General features: G+C 35.4%; 1 protein-coding gene across 5 annotated transcripts in view; it reads left to right on the top strand.

The window, feature by feature from the left end:
• Positions 1 to 23,720, top strand: part of LOC107742703 (kelch-like protein 29) — a 287,726-nt gene extending 264,006 nt beyond the window's left edge. For 4 of the 5 annotated variants that reach the window (XM_016555731.1, XM_016555728.1, XM_016555730.1 and 1 more), the window contains 3 exons: positions 17,702 to 17,895; positions 22,592 to 22,736; positions 22,817 to 23,720. In XM_016555731.1, coding sequence (XP_016411217.1) covers positions 17,702 to 17,895; positions 22,592 to 22,736; positions 22,817 to 23,000 — 523 coding nt within the window. In that variant the 3' untranslated portion in view covers positions 23,001 to 23,720. Of the gene's footprint in view, positions 1 to 7,025; positions 7,099 to 17,701; positions 17,896 to 22,591; positions 22,737 to 22,816 lie in introns of those variants that run through there. The other variant, XM_016555732.1, reaches the window with a different exon arrangement.
• Positions 23,721 to 25,938: the final 2,218 nt, after the last annotated feature.

Below are 25,938 nucleotides of genomic sequence, written 5' to 3'. Positions count from 1 at the left end.
CCATTTTGAGTTTAATGAGCTCATATCGATAATACAGCCAAATAGCTCTGGAATATTTTATATAATTGCTGAGTTCATTCAGATAATGAGAGCAACAACACAGAGCATTAGAGCGGACATCTGTGCATAAAGCATGACCTCACATGCTCTGTGCTGCTGTTTCTAACACTATTAAAATCAAACTCTGCTTCTTGATTTCCTGGGTCGTTTGTGCTGTTGAGGCTTCGCATTATTACATGGTTTGTGTTGTTTAATATGCCCTCGTGGTTCTTTTGTTTGCGCTTTATATCTTTTTAATTCATGGAAATGAGATGAAATCTCGTATAGATAAAGAACCATTCATAGTAAAATAACACATGCATAAATAAATAAAAGATTGTAAGTATTTCAGGTTTAAATTGATGTGAATACTTTAGTTACTCTAACTGCTCTCCATTTTTCTTTAGCCTTTTAGCCTTCACTAGCTCATTTAAATAGTCCTGAAGTGTGATAAATGAATTTTTAAAGCGCAATTATTTCGTGTAGTTTCTAAATTAATATGAGGTCATTAAACTGCATTCATAATGATTATAAAATGATTAGCAAAACTGTGAAGTAGTTTTAAATGGAGTATAACTTGTCATACCACAGGATATGTCAACTTTATAATGTACTGTACAGTATGGCCGACAAAAAAATTATATATATTGTTATATATTTATATAAAAATAAATATATATTTAAATTCATAAATAAATCTATATATATATATCTATATAATCTCTCTCGCTCTCTCTCTCTCTCTCTCTCTCTATATATATATATATATATATCACTGAGATATAAGTGTATATAATATAATAACCACTTAAGTGTTTAAAGTATGCTGACATTAGATAAATTAATAAATATGATGAATTAATTATATATAAAATAATTAATTGTATTACTTAAAAGTAGGGCACAATTTAATAGATTAATATTAATGTTTTTTTTAATTTTATTTTGCCTGTAACTTGAATTGTGCATAACTTGCAAATTAATAAATTCATGTTTGGATAAAATAATTGCTTGGAAATTAATACATTTATGTCTTGGCAGAAAATTACCAGTACATTTGTTTAAAATATGCATGTGTAATCATGCATCCTGAAAATATGAAATAAATGGGATTTAGAACTTGTTCCTAATGAATTGTAAGTTTTTCTTTACCGGTAAAAATATCAAAAAATAAAAATATAAAGTCCTGATAAATGCACTTGAGAAGCAACACTGAAAATCAAAACATATTAATATGTGTTTGAACAGCTTGTATCTTGAATGTAAGTGTATTTTGTCTTCTTGCAATGGCAGATTTAATGATACTTTAAAGTCTTCATATTGTATGCTGCGTTGTTTCTAATGCACATTTCATTTGTTTAAAGGATTTGAGGCAATTTAACTGCAAAATAAGAACAGGAGTTTTTGCAAAGTGTATATACAGTAGTGCACATAGTAAAATGTACTTTGTTGTTTTGTTGATGGAGACGCTTCACTGGTAGTCCCATGACAGATATACATTGAGGCTGTACTTCATTAGACACCATCACAGGTGTGACAAATGAATGGATGGCCAGGCAACCGGGTGCCTTACGGCCCGATCTCACAGTAAATTTTATTATTTTTATTTGTTGTTAAATGTCTGTATTGTTTATTATTGTTCAACTTAAACTTAACTATTTTTAATGTTATTTTAAATATTTCTAAAATTACTTAATATTAATTTATTTCAAGTAATGTGTATATATATATATATATATATATATATATATCCCTGGGGTCAGAGCCTGCACCGGTGTGGTCTGTCTCGTATTTTCTTGATGACCTCGAAAAGAACTAAAAATACTCAGTCATTTTTTATTGTACAGATAAGAATAAGTCTCTAATGCGATTATGCCCACGAGCCGATCGCGCTTTTCAAATTCTAAACATCCACGTGAGATGCACGCGCATGTAAACACCCACATCACCTCTGCATAAACAAACAAGTTCATCCTGGCTACTTTTTGTTTCTGGAAGAAGACGCGCTGAGAGGAATAACCCAGAATTTACCTACCTTAAGAAGAAGAAGAACACAACGCGATGCGTCACGCAGCTAGATCCAGTGGAGGATATCACTCTGATGAGTAGCCTAAGATTACTTGCATCTGTTGTTATTGAGACATAACTTGTACACATTTTACTAGTTAGACTTTTCCCAAACTATAATTCCTGACTACATGTATGAAATCAAGAGAAACATTTTGAAATATGTGTCATTTCATTGTCTAAATGTCCCACAACGCCAGGAAATTTGTTTAATGTTTTATAACATATAAAACCACAAGATATAAAAGTAGTGTTAACACTATGAATGTTATTAGAGTCTAGAAATGTTTGGCACAAAGGTGTGTTACTGTTCAAGTCTCAGTGTTCAGATCAGTATGTTCAATCATGAGTCCTTGACCTTCACTGTGTATATTTTTATTATACTGTGTTGTAAGTAAAATAGAAATAATCAAAAACACACATTAATTTACTCTCCTCACACTCTTTCTTACCTGCCTCAGCCACATTCATATTGATGGCCCATTATGGGGTGCCCTTTGTCTCTCAGGTGTGAATCACAAAATATTCATGTCACTCCCTCACATATGCCTTTCTAACACAAATCATGTCTTACAAAAGTTAAATCAATATATTGTTTTCTGTGAACGAGTGAACATGATAATTTTCACATCATTTTGTAGCAAAAACTCTAGTCTACCACATCCAGTTCTAAAAAGTCTTGTGAACAAATATTCTGTTTGTGTTTTATGGCCTTATTTCAGTGACTTAATTATTTCAGTTTTTCACTAAGCATGCATAAACGTTTTCTCAAAAACACAAACTTGTACATTAATGCTGCTCACATATTATTATAGCCCAGTTTGAGCTGAATACAGTGTTATCAGACATTAGCCATTAATATGTTTTTAAGATGCGAAAAAAAACACAAATGTCAGGGCATGTCAAAAATTCTTCAGGGCCCCAAAACACCTTCAGACCCCAGAGGGATGGATATATATATATATATATATATACAGGTGCATCTCAATAAATTAGAATGTCGTGGAAAAGTTCATTTATTTCAGTAATTCAACTCAAATTGTGAAACTCGTGTATTAAATAAATTCAATGCACACAGACTGAAGTAGTTTAAGTCTTTGGTTCTTGTAATTGTGATGATTTTGGCTCACATTTAACAAAAACCCACCAATTCACAACAATAAAAAAAAACATGAGATAACGATACTGAGTGAATGCTCTCCACACATAGTATATGTTCATCAAGTCTTTTCACTTCAACTGCGCTAAATCCCAGCCTCAACCCTTTTTTGCATCTGAACTCTTCATATATATATATATATATATATACACAGTGGTGTGAAAAAGGTTTTGCCCCCTTACTGTTTTTCATATTTGTCACACTTAAAAGATTCAGATCATCAAACCAATTTTAATATTACGCAAAGATAATGCAAGTAAATACAAAATGCAGTTTTGTAAAAAATAAAGTTTTTTTAAATGATGATTTCATTTAAGGGAAAAAAGCTGTCCAAACCTGCCTGGCACTACGTGAAAAAGTAATTGCCCCCTAAATCTAATAACTGGTTGTGCCACCCTTTGCAGCAACAACTGCAATCAAGTGTTTGCGATAACTGGCAATGAGTCTTTCACATCGCTGTGGAGGAATTTTGGCCCACTCTTCTTTTCAGAATTGTTTTAATTTAGCCACATTGGAAGGTTTTCGAGCATGAATGGACTGTTTAAGGTCATGCCACAGCATCTCAATCGGATTTAAGTCCAGACTTTGACTTGGCCACCCAAAAACTTAATTTAGTTTTTCTTGAGCCATTCAGCTGGTGTGTTTGGGATCATTGTCCTGCTGCATAACCCAAGTGCGCTTGAGCTTGAGGTCACAAACTGATGGCCGGACATTCTCCTTCAGGATTTTCTGATAGAGTGCAGAATTCATGGTTCCATCAATTATGGCAAGTCATCCAGGTCCTGAAGCTGCAAAGCAGCCCCAGACCATCACACTACCACCACCATGTTTGACTGTTGGTATGATGTTCTTTTTTATGAAATGTTGTGTTGGTTTTATGCTAGATGTAACGGGACACACACCTTCCAATAAGTTCAACTCTTGTTGTATCAGTCCACAGAATATTTGCCCAAAAGTCTTGGGGATAACCAAGATATTTTTTTGGCGAATGTGAGATGAGCCTTTGTGTTCTTTTTGGTCAGCAATGGCTTTTGCCTTGGAACTCTCCCATGGATGCCGTTTTTGCCCAGTCTCTTTCTTATTGTTGAATCATGAACACTGACCTTAATTGAGGCAAGTGAGGCCTGCAGTTCTTTAGATGTTGTTCTGGGTTCTTTTATGACCTTCTGGATGAGTCGTCGTTGCGCTCTTGGAGTAATTTTGGTAGGAAATGAATTTTGGAAGATTCACCACTGTTCCAAGTTTTCTCCATTTGTGGATAATGGCTCTGACCGTGGTTCGCTGGAGTCCCAAAGCCTTAGAAATGGTTTTATAACTCTTTCCAGACTGATACATATCAACTATTTAGTTTCTCATCTGTTCTTGAATTTCTTTAGATCACGGCATGATGTGTTGCTCTTTAAGCATGCTTCACTTTGTCAGACAGGTTCTATTTAAGTGATTTCTTGATTCAACAGGTCTGGCAGTAATCAGGCCTGCGTGTGGCTAGTGAAATTTAACTCAGCTTTCTAAAATAATGTGGTTAATCACAGTTCTTTCATGATTTAAGAGGAGGGGCAAATAATTTTTCACGTAGGGCCAGGTAGGTTTGGACAGCTTTTTTCCCTCAATACATGAAATCATCATTTAAAAACTATCTTCAGAGTGCCATCCCCCGCTGCGCCTGCTCCCCTTCCTCCAGCTCACTCTGCCCTGTCCCCTGCCTCGCGTTCCTTCTGCTGGTGTGGAAAATGAGTATGAAAAGGAGCCAAAACCTCCCTAAACCCCTTCTCTAATTACAAACCTCTCCGCTCCCGTTCTCCCGGCTCCTCAGCCCCGGCTCCATACGCGTGACCGCGGGCAGCGTTCGATCGCCAGCCTCCTGGAGCGAAGCACTCGGCGGGGCGGCTCGCTCCCTCCGACTCAGTTTGCTGAGCTCGTGGCCAGAAAAAGCTTCATCTTCTTCCATCATCTCAGAAAGGGGCATATTTAGTCCTGGTGGGTATCTAATGAGAGGAATCTGGGCCTCTCATGGAATATGCTTTCGTTGCATCCCAAAAGAGGAACTTGTAAGTTTCTCGAGGCATTGAATTATGATCGGAAGAGTATTCAGCCAACCTTATGTTTATTGTCATATTGATTATCAGCAGGTACAGATTAAACAGATATTTTAAACAAATATTTAAATTTATGTTTGTGATTAACATACATTGATACACTGTATTAAATCTGTGTATGTTTGTGTGTCTGTGTATATATATATACATATACACTCTAGACATGTATGTTTGGCCACACACACACACATATATAATATATATATATGTGTGTGTGTGTGGCCAAACATACATCAGTGGGTGTAAAATATAAAATATATATTTAATTTGATTTATCAAAACATCTTCATTGATTGATTGATTTGGTTGGGTAGTTAGTTGTTCTTAGCATATTTAATCACAGTTCTTTCATGATTTAACAGAAGGGGGCAATAAATTTTCACGTAGGGCCAGGTAGGTTTGGACAGCTTTTTTCCCTTAATAAATGAAATCATCGTTTAAAAACTGCATTTTGTATTTACTTGCATTATTTTTGTGTAATATTAAAATTTGTTTGATGATCTGAATCTTGTAAGTGTGACAAATATGCAATATATAAAGAATCATGATTTGATTTATATATTTTTTTATTAAGTTATAGTTTTAGTACAATTTCAGTATCATATACTATACTAGTATATAGTATATACTATTTTTTTTTCTTTTGGTTTTAATTTTGTTTTTAACTTGTTATAGTTTTTAACTTTCATTTTAGTTTGAGTTATTTTAGTATTTCAGATTAAACCTAATGTGCATATAAATAATTAATGAATGAGTGAGTTAACATCATTGTCTGTGTTTGATGCTTCTGGCATTTCATATTCAACAGTTTTTGTAAATCATAATGCAGCTGATATCATCATTGGATCATTACATATTGTCATATTGTAGCTGATTCTGAATTAAGTTGGAGGCTTGTTTAAATCATGGCACTGACAACAGCAAAAACATTGAACCTGTTTGTTGACTTTGTGGTCAAAGTTTCTTTCCACGCAGATAATAAGCAGCAGATATTGCACAAGACACACAAACTCAGAATATACAGTTGTGCTGGAGGAATTTGTTGAAGAATTTGTGGTGCTTGTGAAACTCTTTTAATAAGGCACGATTCCATCAACCTCACAAACTTTGGCAAATCCAGCAACTCTATTTTATCTAAGCAGAACTGCCTGTTCACCTCTAAACAAACCCGGCGAGTTGCTCACATTAAACTTTCATCAGTGCACACAGTTCACACTGGACACAGAAAGACCAAACTCTTGAGTCTGACAGCAGAGCAGATTCTAATATTTGGCCATGCCTGAGGTTAGTGGGAACTTTTTAGCTTTCGCCTCAGTAAAATTGCGAGGTTTACTTCATGAAAAAAAGACACAAAACAGATAAAAGGTTTCAAAAAGTGTATCATGCTCCCGTATTTTGTCAAAGTATGACCTCACGCGTGTTCACAGAGGCCCTGAATATTCACTGACCCCAGATCAGCCGTCACTTCTGCAGTCATGTGTGCTGTGACGGCGATATATATTTCGGCTGCACCCAAGAAGGGTATTAGGTTGGTGGAAGTAATGGATGTCTGAGCGAGACTGTGTACCATCAGCCAGATAAATGACTGGCTGATGGTTTGGGAGATTTCCAAGTTGCACCAGCAGGCAACTCATTTCTCTTGTTCCTTCCTGCTTTCCCTCCAGCTGTGGAAAGCCGAGGGTTTGCTGACGGAAGATACGGCTCGTGCTGGAGAAACAGGGACTGAGACAACAGCATGATGAACGGAGCCGCGGGAAAGATTAGGAATATCCACTATTTCCTCTGGGCGATATGCGGGTTGTGATGTCATGAAATATTATTTGCGCTGTTTTTATAAATGAATAGTTTGTGTGATGTGTTGATGTGGAGATCAGGTTTGTAGTAAAGGTTTGGCTCATTTACATGAAATTCCGAAATAATTCAAACAGTCCTTTTAAAAGGACTTTGAGTTTCTGCTTTTTGACATAGAATTATTCTCAGTATTACACAGTGGTTTGAGGGAGCAATTATACTGGCTGACCTATTCAAGAGCTCAAATTAACTTAAATGGCATGTTTAATTTAACTTCATTTTGCGGGATTTTGTGCGAACAAGTGTGACTTGGTTAGTCTTGTGGGACAGATTTTGCTTTAAATATGAGAAGCTCAGGTGTTTTTATGTGCTACATATATATATATATATATATTTTTTTTTTTTAAGAAAAATTCCATCTTTTATACAGCAAGGATGCAATAAATCAATAAATTGATCAAAAATCACAGTAAAGACATTTCAAATGTTATTTCTATTTGAAATAAATGCTGTTTTGAATTTTATACATTTTAAAGTTACCATTTCTATTCAGTTCTAATAATATATAATAAAATATAAAATAATTTTACTTGTGCGTATAAATGCATAAATATATTATATCTGAAATATTACTAATATAAATTTTATATATAAAAACGTATTCAAATATACTGTTTAAATATTATATATTACAATTTTTATTATATGGATTTCATGTGACACTGAAGACTGGAGTAAGGATGCTGAAAATTCAGCTAAATTATGTTTTAAAATATATTCAAATAGAAAAAAGTTATTTTAAATTGTAATAATATTTCACAATATTACTGTTTATTTACTGTATGCTTGATCAAGTAAATGCAGCCTTGGTGACGACTTTCAAAAACATTACTAAAATGTAATTATTTCGAACTTTTGACCATGATGTGATTACCATTCGAACCTGTGATGAGTATGTGATGGATGACAGTAATGTTGCCAAGAGAGAAGTTATGTCACAGATAAAAGTGAAATAATGTACGGCTGAGTCTTTCTTTAAAGAAGACCACAGACAGCAGTGAAAGACGGCTGTGTCTCATTAAAGACACCAAACACACAGTCACAGGCTGTTCTTTTGCCGTCGTCTGCGTCTGTGGATCCTGTGCCGACTCTGCCAGCAGCACTCGGGTGTACAGTATGGTAAGCACCGCTTCATTCAGCACATAATGAAAAGGGAAGCGCGGGCGGGTAATGAAGTCTTAGGCGAGCTTCCGTGGCCGCTCGCGCTCGCGTCGTGAGCTTTGGTAATTGGCGCATGACCTACTCCGCTGTCGAGTTGTAATGTCACAATTTGTGTGTGATGCACAAATCCAATTAAGTCGGAGTGCTGTGCGGAGTTCTCCTGATGGAGGCTCAATGTGCCCTCTGCAGCGATACTGTGTGTGCAGACGCCACTGGAAGCCTGGAAGAGCCACATCACAAATTGGTGAGATCAGAGAGATTATTAGACATATCTGTGTGGGCTGATCGTGCCGGCCCTTTAAGAGCAGATTAGATTAAGTTAACAGATGAAATGAACATCTCATGCATACTGCAAACAGAACTAAAAAGCAGATTTTTATCCACCAGGACGCAATATAGTGTTTAAAAGACGTTAAGATAGGAGGAGGAAGTAGTCAGTGGATTTAACGTTTGTACACCAAGGCTTGGAAAGATAATGAGTTTTGTTTGAAGCACTTAATTAAAGGGGTCATATGATGCGATTTCAACACAGTTACTCACCAGGAACTAAAAGATAGTACATAGAATATTAGTCTTTAAAATTTTATTTTTTAAGCACATAGTATATGCGTGCTGAATTTAAATACATTTAATTAAATTAGAGTTTGACTTAATCTATGAAATATGTTAGGGAGTCCTTTTTTTTTTTTGCATTAAATTATATAGATTAAACATTTCAAAGAACACGCTATATCTTTCAAAGACACATATATTTGTCTTTCAAAGAAACATTACTATGTCTAGACAAGGAGGAATATGTTGATTTGGAAAATAAATATTTTATTTTATTTTGTGAGTGAATAGATTATTCTTATAAAAGTTAACATTATTGTGTCCAGACAGGAATATGTTGACTTATAAAAACATATTTATTTTATTTTATTTGGGTGATGAGTTAACATTACTATGTCCATTAATATGTGGATTTAAAAATATATATTTTATTTTATTTTTAAAATGAGTTAACATTACTATGTCCATTAATATGTGGATTTAAAAATATATATTTTATTTTATTATTTTATTTGTAAAATGAGTTAACATTACTGTCCATTAATATGTTGATTTAAAAATAGTTTATATTTTATTTATTTGATTTGATTTGTGAGTGAAAAGGTGTCATTTCTGTCCAATAAATTGAAAAAAAAAAAATCTAATCAGTTTGTGTGTTGAGTAAATTTGAATGATTTGACGTAATAGATATTCATTGGTGTAAATATGTTTGTTATTTTGCATCAGATTGGGGTAGGGGCGTGTTTGTTTTGGTGATTTCAAATATCAACATTGGCTACCAGAAATCACTTACTCTGCCTTTAAGTCTGATGAAACATCAGAACAGCTGTCACATTCAAAGTGACAGTATTAAACTTGACACTGATAATCTACAATAAACAACTGCACATTTAGCAAGGGACTCAGTCCTGGCATTCATCTCTAGATCTTGAGCTTGTGTCGCAGCAGTTCCTCGAGACGGGCAAACTGCTGTAAAAGGATCTTTATCTATAGACTGTCCAACCGGATGACCTTTATAAAGACCTCAGGATGCAAAGGTCGCCTCTTTTCTAAAGAGAATTGGCGAGTTGTATTTTATTGTTGCAGGAGCAGGACTATGACGCGGCTGTCATCCCGCACAATTAACCTCTGAGCCCGGTGATAGGTTCAGCGTTTGTAGCCGGACGAACGCAGAGAAGCCTGTCACAGAGCTCAGACGCAACCCAGTCTTTCCCCAGCCATTCTCTGCAGAAACTAAAGCCAACGTGTTCAAACAGTGCTGTGAGCGATATTCACGTCACTGCAGCCCAACGCATCCACACTGCAGCCATTCACTGCTTAACACGTTTGCTGTGCTGATTACCTCACAATAAATAATACAGAAGTTTAACTGCAGTGTGAGGAAGCTGAAGCCTTCAGTGATGTCTCTGTGAGGGGCCGTAACCTCAATTACAAACCGCTTTAGCGTGCGTGAAACAAGATTCAGACTGCAAATTAAGTCCATCAAATGCTGTTTATTTATTGTGTCGGGCCACAAAGGGTGAGCGAATGTCTTTTTCTGCCATCGAAATGCTTCTTTTCAAAAAACACACATCTGTTTTAATGCATTTACCTCAGAATAGAGCTGCAGGCAGGATTGTCATTGTACAGAACAGGGGTTTATTGTTCATTTAAAGTAAGAAACTTGATTTGAAACATTTCAAGTAAAGTAATTGTAGGCCTAAAATTAATAACACATGGTAACATAAAAGTTAACTAAAAAGTAATTAAAATTAGTATGAAACTATATTATATTATATTATATAGATGACAATATATTCATATTTAATTTATTCTTTGATCAAAATCCACATAAAAACATAAAAACAAGTTATTTATATATATTCACTGCTGTTTGGAGTTAGCTTGACAACTATACCTGAAATAAAATGAGTTTAAGTTCTAAAAAACGCTAAAACCGAAATAAACAAATTAAAGCTAAATAGAAATCTTAAAAAATTTAATAAATAAATGCCAGATGCACATAACAAAATTACTAAAACTAAAACTAAAATTGAAATGAAAATCTAATAAGAAATAAAGAAAAAAAAACAAAGGGAAAACCCCCCCAGAAAATTAGAAGTGTCGTCTTGGCAATTTCAATTAAAACTTAGAACAAAAACACTCTAAAAACTTGAACAAAATTATAAATGCTGCCTTGGCAAATGATTGAAATAAAATGAGTTTAGGTTAGTGCTGTATTTACTAAAACTGAAATGAAAATTTAAAAAAGAACAAAATATTAAAAAAATAAAAGCTAAAGGTAAAAGTAAAATTGCAATATTGTAATAGTATATAATTATTATTGATATATTATAGAATTCAGTATAATCACGTATAATTAAGTACTACTAATAAAACATAATTGCTTTTATATAAATGAAATTGTATTGATATTTGATATCTACTTCATTTGATCAGAATCCACATGAGAGCAGAACATTATGTGGATAATAATATATTCACAGCTGTTTTGACTGCAGTTAATCTCTGATAAGAAAGTTAAAAATGCATTTGTTAGATTAACTCCTTTTATGTTCTCTATATTCGTTTTTTTTTGTACACGCTAGATGCCATGTATTATTTTCTAATAACAAAGACGGCGATGGAAAAGCGGTCTTTGACCTTGTGTTATCCTTGGCAAGTTGAGATGAATCTTGTTTTATTGTCCAAAATAAAAAGAAACATTCTCGCTGTAAATGAAATAGTTTTGAAACTATGAAATGTGTTGAATTCTACATATATATATGTGGATTAAAGCTATAAGCCACGAGAGACTGTTCCAGTGATTTTACCCCAGAAAAGAGTGTAATTAGGCATGACGTGAAGCTGAAACCCCTCTTAACTGCTGTAAAATCATTAGAATGGCCTCTTGGGGCTCATTTCTTTTATAAAACGGCAACAGCAGTAAAATGAAAGATGGTAATAATTATGAATTAAATGCATTCATAGCTAGATGTTTCCTCAAAGTTATGTGAACTGTGCTTGCTGTGCGGTTGCCAAGTGTTGCTATGCAGATTCTAGAGTGTTCTATGGATCTCATGCAGTGTTATTACTGAGAACTAAATCTAAAACTAATCCAATGTGTTTTTGCTCATTGAAATAAAGATAAAATAAAATATAAATGTTCAATGAAAAATTTGAACAAGAAAGAGATATGTTGCCTTGGCAACTAACTGAAATTAAGTTAAAGTACTAAAATTACTAAAAGTACAAACTGAAAAAAAAAAAAACAATATTGGCATAAGCACAAAAAAAATTACAAAAACTTAAATTTAAATGAAAACGCTCGATATAAAAACTTGAATGAAAATTAGAAATATTAACTGAAATAAAATAACAAATAAAACGAGTTTAAGTTAGTACTATAATAAAACTAAAACACACACACACACGACTAAAACATATATAAATAATCTAAAAAAGATTAATAAAAATGACTGAAGTAAAATGAGTTTACTAAAACTAAAAATAAATACATAATATTTAAAAAATATTTTATATTTTAAAATGATAAAAATAGCACATATACAAAAAATTACTAAAACTACACTGAAATATAATAAGTTTAATTTAGTGCTACATTTACTAAAACGAAAATAAAAATAAACGGGAAGATTTTTTTTTATAAAAATGACAAAAGCACGTAACAAATTTACTAAAACTATAGTAAAATATACAACAACAAAAAAGAACCCTGCGAAAATGTGAAACTAACAGAAATGAGTTAGTATTCAAATAAAATGATATTCAAATAATTCAAATTATTGAAACTAAATCAAATCTAAATGACAAAAAAACAAAATGACAAAAACTAAAATAAAAAAATAAAAATCAAAGCTAAAGCTTAAAGTAAAATTGTAATAAATCTCATAATAGTATATAATAAAGTAACACAGATCTTAGGGTGTTACTATGCAGTTCTGCAGGTGTTCTGCACGTGTTAAACGATGTTTAGCTTGGCAAACACTACTAATAACAGTCACAGTAAACAGACTAATGAACTCTATCATCTTGGTGCATTAACAAAGAGTGCAAGTTGCAGGTGTGCGTAGGAAACATCCAGCGCTGGAGAGTTTTATGCTGTTAAATCTAGCACAGATCATTTGCTTAATGCTGTAGAAATTCCTCAAATAGTGAGAGGCCACAGACGCCCAAGATGTATCGATTCCAGCTGAGCGTGTTTACGCCGCTGGCTCGGCAAGCGCAACGAACTTGACCCTTGACCGCAATGGCGTCGCGTGGATATACCTGAGAGGGACGGCAGATAAACCGCTTCTTCAAGGATGGGAGGAAGGATAAGGTCGGACAGGAGCTCAGAAGTGCCATTCTCTGGCTTTATCAGAGCAAACGCGAGGAGATTTTCTATTCATGTGTCCTAACAGCCCTCATCACATCCTGCTCCGGCTGATCTCATTGGCTCCCTGCAGACACAGGTTATCAAAGCAGCCAATCAGAGACTCTCGTGTGATTAAACAGAGAGTGGATTGTGAGGCGGGTGAATGTGGGTCACGGTACAGTAGCTCTTATAATTACAGGAGCGCATCCGACTGGATAACATCCATTATTATGTGCTTCATACCTTATTCACTCCATCTCACTCTCATTTCATTCCCTTCTCAGTCGCCTCTAGAAAGGTCAGGTTTTTGAAACTTGCAATCACTTGGACTGTATTTGAACAATATACACTAATGTTCAAACTTAATGTTTTCTTCTTCTTTAAGGAAATTATAACTTTTTTATTCAGCAAGGATTCATTAAATTGATCAAAATATTGATGAAAAATTGTAACGGTAAATGCATTTATAAAGTTACAAGAGATTTCTATTTTAAATAACTGCTGTTCTTTTGAACTTTCTATTCATCAAACAATCAAACAAGATTAAAAAAAAAGCAGCAAATCAGCATATTAGAATGATTTCTAAAGGATCATGTGACACTGACGACTGGTGTAATTATGCTGAAAATTCAGCTTTGCATCACAGGAATAAATTACATTTTAAAATATACTCAAATAGAAAACAGTTCTTTTAAATTGTATTAATATTTCACAATATTAGTGTTTTTGTAGTATTTTTTAATCAAATAAATGCATCTTTGGTTAGCGTAAGAGACTTTTTTCAAAAATGTACAAAACAAATCTTAATGACCCCAAACTTATCAAATAAAATAAAGAAAAATAAAAAAGCCTCAAACTTTTTTTTTCTTTTTAACACATTGTTAATGGAACAAGGTGCTTAAGGTGATCATCAATCCTCATGAAGTCAAACTAAATATAACAAAATATTATTGAATAGAATGTCAGCATTACAATTTGTGTAAAAATTGAGAAATGAGACGCATGCTAAATGTGGGACACCTAATTTTTTTTATTAATTAATATTATTTATTATGTTGTGTTATTGGTGAATTAATTACAATTTAAAATTAACATTACTATTAAATATCAAAATGTATCTAAAATATGAAACATAAAAAAAAAAAAAATCCTATTGGTTTTAATTCCACACTCTAAAAAATGCTGGGTTAAATATAACCCAGCGCTGGGTTAAAAAGGGACAAATCCAGCTATTGGGTTGTTTTGACTCAAAACAACCCAACTGCTGGGTTAAAACCACCCAATAACTGGGTCAAAACAACCCAATAGCTGGATTTGTCCCTTTTTAACCCAGCGCTGGGTTATATTTAACCCAGCATTTTTTTAGTGTATTTGAGGTCAAGACATCTGCAGGGTTGAACAGGCCAAAATCCCCTTTCAAGGGCTTAAAATGAAACGTAATGTATTATTTTAAACTAGCTACTTTTCATGCTAAAATTATGATAATCTGTCAAACATTTCTTATAGTTCTAAACACGTGAAAACATGGATTTGTGCAGCTAAAGCTTTAAAAAAAACTATAACGTAAAAATAGTGTACAATATTCATGGAGTCAAAGTTGATGTCAGGTTTATTATTTTTTATTATCCCATTGCAGGGAAGTAAAATAGAGTAGAGAAACAATGGTACAGACAAATGTTGAGCAGCTACAACAGTAAATTACACACAATAAATAAGACTGATGGAATAAACCTCAAAAAAGTAGTTTGTAGTGTCGAAACTGCAGAGACGGCACTCTTATTCAAGTGTGCGCTTAAAAAGTACAACTTATCAAAGGTAAACTCAGCTAGTCGAGTCACTTGCCATTACTTTGAGCATTTTTGCATTATTTGATGGCTGCGGCGTCTCACTCGATTTGTGCTAGCTGTTGCTAATGTATTTGTAGCCCGAGGCTTCTCTTCCTGCCTGCTAGATTCCTTTTCTCATCATCTTTATACCTCCGCTAATGTTGCCTGCAGTGAATTGAAATATTGGCAAAGCTGTTCATGCATTTATCATACAGAAAGTATCTGCAGTTAGTAATCAGTTACGTTCGCTTCATAATTGTGTTTCGTGTCCGCATGTGTTTGATTATTTACATAGTTAATCAATAGTCGCAGGAGCCAAAGCATTTTGCTATACTTGAGGCGTTCTCTGACGTTCCCTCAAGCTGACTCAGCCATTCGTGTGACCTTTTGGGGGATGTTGGGCTGTCAGGAGACAGATGAACACAGACAGCCGCGTCATTCAGAGCAATTAGGAGCGACTGATCCTGAGAAGAATGGCGCAGGATGAGCGCTCCAGCTGGACGGCCGTATGTCGTAGGTGAACACAGAAGAGCTGGGAGACGCTTCATCACTGAGAGCTAGGGATGCAGCGATTAACCGTTTTCGCGATTAACCGCGCTTTAAAACGTCACGGTTAATTAATTGTAAAGGTTCCGCTAAACCGAGTGTTTCTGTTACACGGAACGGAACTGCTGCAGCTTGCGCAAAACGAAAAAAGTTACACTAGCGGTGCACCACTCGTTAGCTCAGCATTCTGCCCGCTTCAGATCAGAAAGAGATTAAATAGTGTGGTAAGAGCACATTTATTTAAATTAATTAATTATAACATTTAGCAACTTGAATTAATTATTCGAGAGAGAGAGAGAGGTGACAGTTGCCTGTGTGGATTAAGGCCCTTTCACACGGGACGCGGCAAGCGGTGGAATTGCCGCACGGCTGCCGCTTTCTCTTTGTGTCATTCTGCCATTAATTAATTGTATGGACAGACGGAAGATGGATGAACGGACGGACGGATAGATGGATGGATGAATGGACGGACAGATAGATAGATGGATGGATGGATGAACGGACGGACGGATATATAGATGGATGGATGAACGGACGGATATATAGATGGATGGATGGATGGACGGACGGACGGATATATAGATGGATGGATGGATGAACGGACGGATGGATATATAGATGGATGGATGGATGAACGGACGGATATATAGATGGATAGATGGATGGACGGATATATAGATGGATGGATGAACGGATGGATATATAGATGGATGGATGGATGGATGGATGGATATATAGATAAATGGATGGATGAACGGATATATAGATGGATGGATGGATGAACGGACAGACGGATATATATATATAGATGGATGGATGGATGGACAGACGGACTGATATATATATAGATGGATGGATGGATGGATGGATGGATGGACGTACGGACATGTAGATGGATGGATGAACGGACGGACATATAGATGGATGGATGGATGAACGGACGGACATATAGATGGATGGATGGACGGACAGACGGATGGATGGATATATGGATGGATGGATGGACGGACAGACAGATGGATATATAGATGGATGGATGGAGATAGACAGACAGATTGATCGATTGATTTCCACTTATGTAGTTTATATACAGTATTTCTTCCTTTTTAATAAATTAACTTTTGTTAAAATATTTCTGTTTAAACATATTAAACTAAGATTTTTTTTTATATTCTTGGTTAACAAAGAAATATATATGAAATGCCATATATTTAGTCTAAATATTTCATCATTTTAATAATTAATATTTGTTATTTTTAATTAATTCACTATTGTTGATATATTTCATCATATTTTTATGTTTGAAATGCCACCTATTTAGTCTGTATATTTAATCATTTTTAATAAATTAACTTTTGTTTATATATTTGTTTATATATTTAATCATATTTAATGCATTTTTAAAAATTTTCAATGTTTGAAATGCCACCTCTTTAGTCTTTTATATTTAATTGTTTTTTAATCGTTTTGAATAAAAAAAAAATCACTTATATTATTTCATTACATTTACTAAATTTTGAAATGTTTAATCATATTTAATAAATATAATTTTATATATATATTTAATCATAACTAATATATATATATATATATATATATCTGAAATACCACCTATTTTGTCTATATTTCATTTTTTAATAACCTTTTTTCGGTTTGTTTCATTCATCATATTTATTACATATCATTTGAATACATTAATTTATATATATGTGTGTGTGTGTGTGTGTGCGTGTATTTCTTTATTTTTAATTTCTATTTCTATTTAACTTTTGTGGACTCCATTTCCCATAATGCATTACGTGTGCTGAATTTCTTTTAATTGCAGTCCAGTTCAAATTTCTATTAAACGTTCTGCAAGATGTGATTAGTTAACAAATCCACATAATTAATTAAAAGAGATCCATCTTCAGTTGTGAATTTTGTACAACTCTGCTGATACAGCCAATAAAGCACTGCGTCTTCATTAGGACACATTGCAAGAAGTGTCTGTTGTATACAACTATACAAACAGCAGCAATGCTAACAAAAGTCTCTGCGTTTTCTTCAGGTACGACACCATCACGAATCAGTGGGAGACTGTGTCTCCGCTGCCCAAGCCCGTTCATTCGGCGGCTGCCACGGTGTGCGGAGGAAAGATCTACGTGTTCGGCGGCGTGAACGAGGCCGGACGCTCGGCTGGGGTTTTACAGTCTTACGTCCCTCAGACCAACACCTGGAGCTTTATAGAGTCCCCCATGATCGGTAGGTACTTCGTTTGAACACCAGTTTGTTAATGGAAAATGAAAATTGTTCATTTGTGCATGTAAATTTTCGCCCAAAGACGATTTAAAAACACGTATGTGTCAATATGGCACCAGGAGGGGGTTGAGTATTTGTGGTCTGCTATGGTGAAAGGCTTTTATGGGGTTGTTTGCTTTGCTCAGGGGCTCAATCGTAGCAGAAGAACAGCAGGACTCATACGGCAGATTGGGACTCACCATCTTTACTTGCAGTAGGAGGTTTTCAGGCTTCAATTAGCTCAGTGATTGCTGTGCTATGGCATCATAAAAGCCATTTCATAAACTACATTAACTTGGTCATTAAATTAAGTTGCATTCAGTACATAGAACTAGATAAACATGAAGAATAATCATGCGAGTCCTACACATGATCATCTTTACTTGTTGTAATGATTGTTCAGACACTTGAGTATATTTCCATGTTTACCTTTGTGCAGAACAGTCACGTTTAATCAACCTTCTAGCAGGTATTTATAGGTGAAGTTGTAAGTGTATGATTAGGTTTAAATGAACAGCGCAGTTCACCAGTTTTGAGAACCAGTAACATTATTAACTAAAATTGAACCAGATTAGACCTTCAATTCTACATCCTCTTGCACTGAAGATGCAGCAGTAACACTGTACATTAAGGGTCTATATGTTGACATTTATTTGATACAAAAGCTAATGTGAAACAATAATAAAATGAATAAAATGTATGTGTAAATGTAAATAAAATGTATCATGTTGTATGAAATATTTAATATTATATTTTTTACATTTTATATAAATATTTAATAATAAATTATATTAATAAATATTAATAATAAAATGTACTTTAAGGTTCTATATGTTGACATTTAGTTAATACAAAAGCTAATGTGAAACAATAATAAAATAAATAAAATGTATCATGTTGTATAAAATATTTCATATTATATTTTTTACATTTTATATAAATATTTATATTCATATTTTCTAATACATATTATGAAAGGTTTTTTTCATATAATCTAATATTAAACAGTAATGAACAATAATTTGACAAATTTATTAATATCGGTTCATGTTCATTTCAAGTTTTAGATATTATATTCATCATTTATTGTATTTATGTTAATATATTTTACATTAAAAAAATAAAATATTATTTTAAATACTTTAAGATTTTGATGTCATATTTAAAATATTTTATTATAAATTATTAATAGTAAATGCCATAAAATAAAAAAACGTTAATGATATCTAATGTTAAATGGTCATGGACAAAAACTTTACAGCATTTATTAATCTTAGTTCATGTTACTTCAAATAATACATTTTTAACATTGCAATTCAAATATAAATGAAATATAAATAATTTAATGTAATGTATTTATATTTGTATTATTTAAATATTATAAGATTTAAATAATACAAATAATAATGTAACTGTTATATTTAACTATTCTTATTGTATATTTATAAATAACAAATGCTGTAAAAACTCTATATCTAATGTTAAACAATAATTTTACAGCATTTATTTATCTTTGTTCATGTTACTTCAAATACTAATGCATGTTTAACCTTCACGTATGAAACTGTGTATATCTGCATTACTATAATATTTATATAAATTATAATAATATAAGTTACTGTTGCAATTTTAGTGGACTATACAAGGATAAATTAAAGGGGTCATATGATGTTGCTAAAAAGAACATTATTTTGTGTATTTGGTGTAATGAAATGTGTTTATGCGGTTTAAGGTTCAAAAAACACATTATTTTCCACATACTGTACATTATTGTTTCTTCTCTATGCCCCGCCTTTCTGAAACGCGTCGATTTTTACAAAGCTCATCGGTCTGAAAAGCGAGGTGTGCTCTGATTGGCCAGCTATCCAGTGCATTGTGATTGGCCGCATACCTCAAGCGTGTGACGGAAATGTTACGCACCTCACCATACTGTGATGCCGTGTCCGGCCGGAGCAACGAGACAAAAACATTAAAACCCATTATAAACGAGGCATTTGTTGCATCCAGTGGGGACATAATTACGGATTATAATGACTTATACTGTCTTTTTACACATTGAGTTGCATCGCGCCACATCAACATAAAACCATGTCTGCATTTGTGATCGGAGAAACGACAAACAAGTGCTACTCTACACTGCTCAAAACTCACGTTTGAATAATCAGTGGCAAATCCTTTAAATATGAAAACGTACTTGCAGTCTGTGAGTGCATCACATGTCTACATCGTGACGTAGACACGTGGGGGCGTGTTAGAACGAGCCCTTTTAGGTAGGCGTGGTTGACTCTTAACTTTTATAAAGAATATCTCTTTGGATTTGAGACTTTAGTGTTTGCAACTTTACAGATCTTCTTTATGCACCAAGAGCTTGTAACACTCCAAAGAGAAAGGAAAAATTGAAATCGCATCATATGACCCCTTTAAGGATAAATACTAGCATGGTATTTGAACATGGCATGATTTGTGTTAGGAATAAGACTACCTCTATCCTGGCAGTGTTAGTGTTTGGTTCTTTCTCACTGATTGACAGGCCTGTAAGTCTTCATTTAGTTTTCATATAGCCCTTTTTTCACCCAGAATGAGAAAGTGCCATTCTACCATTGCATATTTCCACAGAGGTGACGGTCTTATGCTCAAGGCTTTTACCAGGTTCATTTCTTCAAGGTCCCCGTGTGATGGTGTTGTTTGAAGACCTGCAGTCAGTAGTAAACACTACTGAGCAAACACTAGTTCAGACAGTGCCAACAAGACAAGCTGTCAGTGAAGGTCAAGCAGGCAAAGTGCCACTGGAAGTGCATGAAGCCACGTGGACGGTGGGGAATTGATTGCAAACAATTGCTTGTACAAATTACACAAGATTGCAGGGCGTCTTTAGAGTACAGGCACATTAAAAAGTGATTCAGGGAGCCTCTGGAGAGTCTGATGAGTTATCACTGAACTGGCTCCCAGCCACTCACCGCTGGACTCGTCGACAAACATCCCTCAGTCTTGAAACTAAAGGTAGCCAGTGTTTATAAATGCATGTCAATTGGCGTGTGAGATGGGTTTGACTGAAGTAGTCTCGCTTAAAACGCTTCAACTTGTTTATTGAGGACAGGTTATTGCTGGCGTTCTCACCCCAACTCTCTGGGAATCCTGCTATTCAAACAACTCCTTTCCCCTTTCTTACACTTCTAATAGCTTTTCTCTGCCGCATTTCGCCTCTCCTGAAAATTGAGCGAGACACCTCTGCAAATAGGTGGCGCGAACTGTTGTTGTTGTCTCGTTTCGCTCTCAAAAAGCTGAATCTCTCATGTCTCCATTGTGCCAGATACAGGTGCCCCATTTGATCGAAACCTTGAGACGTCTTGCCGGTGGCGAGAATTCAGCATCAAAGAAGCAGACCGAGCTTTGGCGTCACATTCGAGCCCCTCAAGTAGCGAGAACGTGGGCCAAACCCAACAATGAGCTCTGCTGATAGCATCAGCGTTGGGTTTGAAAACGAGACAACAAACAGATAAACAGAGCATTGCGTAGGGTGAGATTAGGACTTAACGGACCTGATCCTACAGCGCTGGCGACTCAAACCGCTTGCGAGATGCATGCGCTCGTGACGCACTCGGGGAGGCTGAATGAAGTGACTCTACAAAAGCATTCGTTTTTGTGAGGAGAATAAAGAGGGGGGGGCGCCAGAACTGTGCTCTTGTTACAGAAGACGATGCCTCCCCCTGGGTTATGCCGCCGATCAATTCGACAACGCTTGCTGTGACTGGAGTGGTATAAAAAGAGGGCGTTATCTGGACCGTCACTCAAAATCGAGCGGTGGGGGATTTTAATGAGAAGCACCTGGCAGTCACACCACCAAGCGAGAGCCCATCTCGCACTTCCTTTTCAACCATTAAATCCAGCCGCTGTTTTACAGATTGCTTCTGTGCTCGGCTTCTCATGCGTCAGTCAAAGGTGCGGAAAAAAACAAAAAACAAAACCTTGAACGCAGCCACGTGAATTATTCATAGGTGTAATAAATTGGCCCAGCTGTAATCGTTTGTGAGACAATTTCTCTGTCAGAAAGCGAAGGCTGATAGCCTCTCTCTTGCATTCGGCTCGACGACCTTTTCCGTGTTCACGACCGTGCGTCAGACTGTCAGTCATTATTTCTGTTTCTTGGCCATTTACCCCGTGTGAAGAAGGATAGAGTGAGTAAAACCTGTCACGTTGTGAAGGGTCTTTGGATATTACAGAGGTAATTTCCTCTGTATGGAATCATTAGACGAAACAGGCGCCATATATCTGTTTGCTGTTATTTGTCATTCTCCGCGTAATAACGTAAAGCATAAAGGATACAGGGATGTGGGAAATGGAATGTGGCAGCAAACAGGCTGGGAAAATCATAAATGCATTACGAAACCCGATTTCTAAAGATTGCGGACTGACACAGTACCCTAGTCTGTAATCTACCTCATTAATTATCCGCATCTTCCCGAAAGAACATTGCGAAGTCGTGCCGATAAGGATGTAGGCATCCCAAAAGCTGCACCACACATCTTGCATTGAGCACAATGTGTAAGATAACGCCAAAACAGCGCTTTTATTCCAAGGCAAAAATTCATCAACATACATCGGAGAAGTAACTTCTATCTGTTGTTCTCTTTCCTCCTGTGCTCCTTTCGGGCTTATTTAGATAACAAGTATGCTCCCGCTGTGAGCCTCAATGGTTTTATCTTCATCCTGGGAGGAGCCTACGCCCGAGCCACCACTATCTACGACCCAGACAAGGGCAACATCAAAGCCGGCCCCAACATGAATCACTCCAGGCAGTTCTGCAGGTTGGTCTAATGAACAGTAGATTGTGCTACACGATGCAATAAACGATTACAAATGGTCTCTCTTGTTGTTCCTCCCCCAGCGCGGCGATCCTAGATGGCAAGATCTATGCAACGGGAGGGATCGTGAGCAGCGAGGGACCGGCACTGGGCAACATGGAGACCTTCGACCCTTGCACAAACACGTGGACACTGCTGCAGAATCTGCCGTGTCCGCTTTTCAGACACGGATGCGTGGTTATAAAGAAGTACATTCAGAGCGGCTGACGACGAGCTCGGCTCTGGACTTCTCTAATGTCACGAACTGGCCTAAACCACCCCATCGAGCTCCAACCAGCCAACCTGGGTGGAACGCGGTCGGACCGTCGCGGTCAAGATTTAGCAAGGGATCCGTAGCGTAACTCCCCCTCAGGTGTCGTGCCATTGGAACGGTATTCTAGGTCAGCCAAATGCTAAATTTTTTTTCCCCTTCCAGTGTTTGTTGTTCTTCTCCCACATCATGTTTCTTTAAGGTTTCGGTCAAACCTCGTTTTTCATCGGTAGTCATTTCATGAGATGATATGGGATTGTGTGTCATGTATAAAGATCAGTTGCATCACGAAGGGACTTCTGCAAGAAGCCAAAGGACGTCGATGCTAGTCATGTCGCCCTCCAGCGAGGGTCAGCACTGCAGAGAGCCGGGATTGAATGAAGGCCCTCTTGAACTCCAAAGCACAAAATACCAGAACCTGTGATGCCCAGAGGAGTTTCATTTCATTTTGTTCTGTGTAAATCATTCCACCTTTTCTTTGTGGATTTTATCCTTGAGTTTTATTCCAATCCACGAGCCTGCAGCCATGGCAGAATACGGATGGAGAAACTTTGTATTATAGGGCAGATATGTATATTTTAAAAACCAATGAAAATTGTGTATAAATGTTTTTAGAAAAAAATCAATGGATTGGACAATGTCTGTAAATCTGTACCCTACCGGAACAATTTACGTTATTAATGCTGAAATATACAGAATTCTAAAGAAACAAATTGACTGTTTATTTACATTTCAGTCATTTGTTCATTCATCAGTTGCCATTTTTGGCTAATTGGTAAGATTTTTTACTTTCTTATTGAGTGAATGCCTATTCATTACAGAAAGTTTTGAATTTTCCATAACATTTAAAAAACTTGTGCCATTCCATATCTTTAAAGCCTTAAAAAGTGCCTGATAAATGAAGCCATTAAAAAAAATTTAATATTTGGAGGAACATTAGAGGCAGAGCGCCAAAGCTGAATGCTTTTGTAAGTCAACAAATGCAAGTTATTTGTGATTGAAAATGGGCTGCTTTCTTGGTCAATCTTACACTCGTCCAGAACTGTTTGCTATATGCCATTTAAATGTTCCAATTTATGAACGCAGCACACTATCCAAAATGTGCCGAAACACTTATTACAAAACAAGGCAGGGCTCAGATTGAAATTGAAACACTAGAGCGACTTCAATTTGCACCTTTTATTCAAGTATATCACAGCAGTTTATTTCAGAAATTACAGTAAATATATCATTTCACAAAAGAAGGACTGCAGGAAAGGACAGAACAATGTGTGGTTTTGATTTGCTTCATAGTAGTAAAAAGGGATGCCATTTAAATGTTCCAATTTATGAACGCAGCACACTATCCAAAATGTGCCGTAACACTTATTACAAAACAAGGCAGGGCTCAGATTGAAATTGAAACACTAGAGCGACTTCAATTTGCACCTTTTATTCAAGTATATCACAGCAGGTTATTTCAGAAATTACAGTAAATATATCATTTCACAAAAGAAGGACTGCAGGAAAGGACAGAACAATGTGTGGTTTTTATTTGCTTCATAGTAGTAAAAAGGGACACAAATTCTGGTATTACTCAAAAATAAAATTGCCTCAACCTTGTTAATCATTAAGGGGTATACATCTACTGATTAAATAGGATTAACTAAACAAACCATTGGTTGCCAAAAAAAAAAACTATTTTTTTTTACATTTACACCAAAAATAACTGGAGTTTAGTGGGTTTTATTTACCTACCTAAAGCAAAATGCTATTGTTCTATGGACTTCCTACCGTCAGTCTGCTTTCTTGGTCAATCTTACACTCGTCCAGAACTGTTTGCTATATGCCATTTAAATGTTCCAATTTATGAACGCAGCACACTATCCAAAATGTGCCGTAACACTTATTACAAAACAAGGCAGGGCTCAGATTGAAATTGAAACACTAGAGCGACTTCAATTTGCACCTTTTATTCAAGTATATCACAGCAGTTTATTTCAGAAATTACAGTAAATATATCATTTCACAAAAGAAGGACTGCAGGAAAGGACAGAACAATGTGTGGTTTTTATTTGGATCTTAGTAGTAAAAAGGGACACAAATTCTGGTATTACTCAAAAATAAAATTGCCTCAACCTTGTTAATCATTAAGGGGTATACATCTACTGATTAAATAGGATTAACTAAACAAACCATTGGTTGCCAAAAAAAAACTATTTTTTTTACATTTACACCAAAAATAACTGGAGTTTAGTGGGTTTTATTTACCTACCTAAAGCAAAATGCTATTGTTCTATGGACTTCCTACCGTCAGTCAAATAATCTGAATTAGACTCTGGTCAACTAAAGGTTATGAACTTTAACTTGTAGTCAAAACACATAGAACTACATAAACTTTCATGCCCACATTGTAACATTTTTAATGCAGGATTTAAGAGTTCATTTTCTAAAAAATATATTAGTGGTGCTTCTAAATGTGAAATTTCATTTTACACATTACATACCGACCAAGGTTTGATTTTTCGATTCAGGGCCAATAACATTATGCTATGCAAAATAGGGTATGTCTTGCATGAATTGGCATCAACTAAAGATAAATTTGTGAGAAGCCCAAGTGGGTCAGCATTACAGTAGTTTCTTCAACGCTACACCAGTTAAGCATGTCGATGGTACTACAGGTGACGAAGAGGGACCCGAAAACGCACATTAGCCTCACGAACCTCCCCCTCATCCTCTACGCAAATTTTTAAAAATTAAAAAGAAGCATAACCACCATCATCTCCAACCTTATGGAATAAATATTAATGTAGCAGAGACCTGAGACCAGTAAACCCCGTTTCTGAACGTCGTGCAACACCTGCTACAAAAATGTGCTACATCGTGTCTCAGCACAAATTTCATGTAACAATTGGC

Source organism: Sinocyclocheilus rhinocerous, unplaced genomic scaffold (genome assembly GCF_001515625.1).
Source record: "Sinocyclocheilus rhinocerous isolate Xijiao unplaced genomic scaffold, SAMN03320098_v1.1 scaffold1038, whole genome shotgun sequence".
In the NCBI taxonomy this organism is placed as follows: Eukaryota; Metazoa; Chordata; class Actinopteri; order Cypriniformes; family Cyprinidae; genus Sinocyclocheilus; species Sinocyclocheilus rhinocerous.
This window is presented reverse-complemented; position numbering and strand designations above follow the sequence as displayed.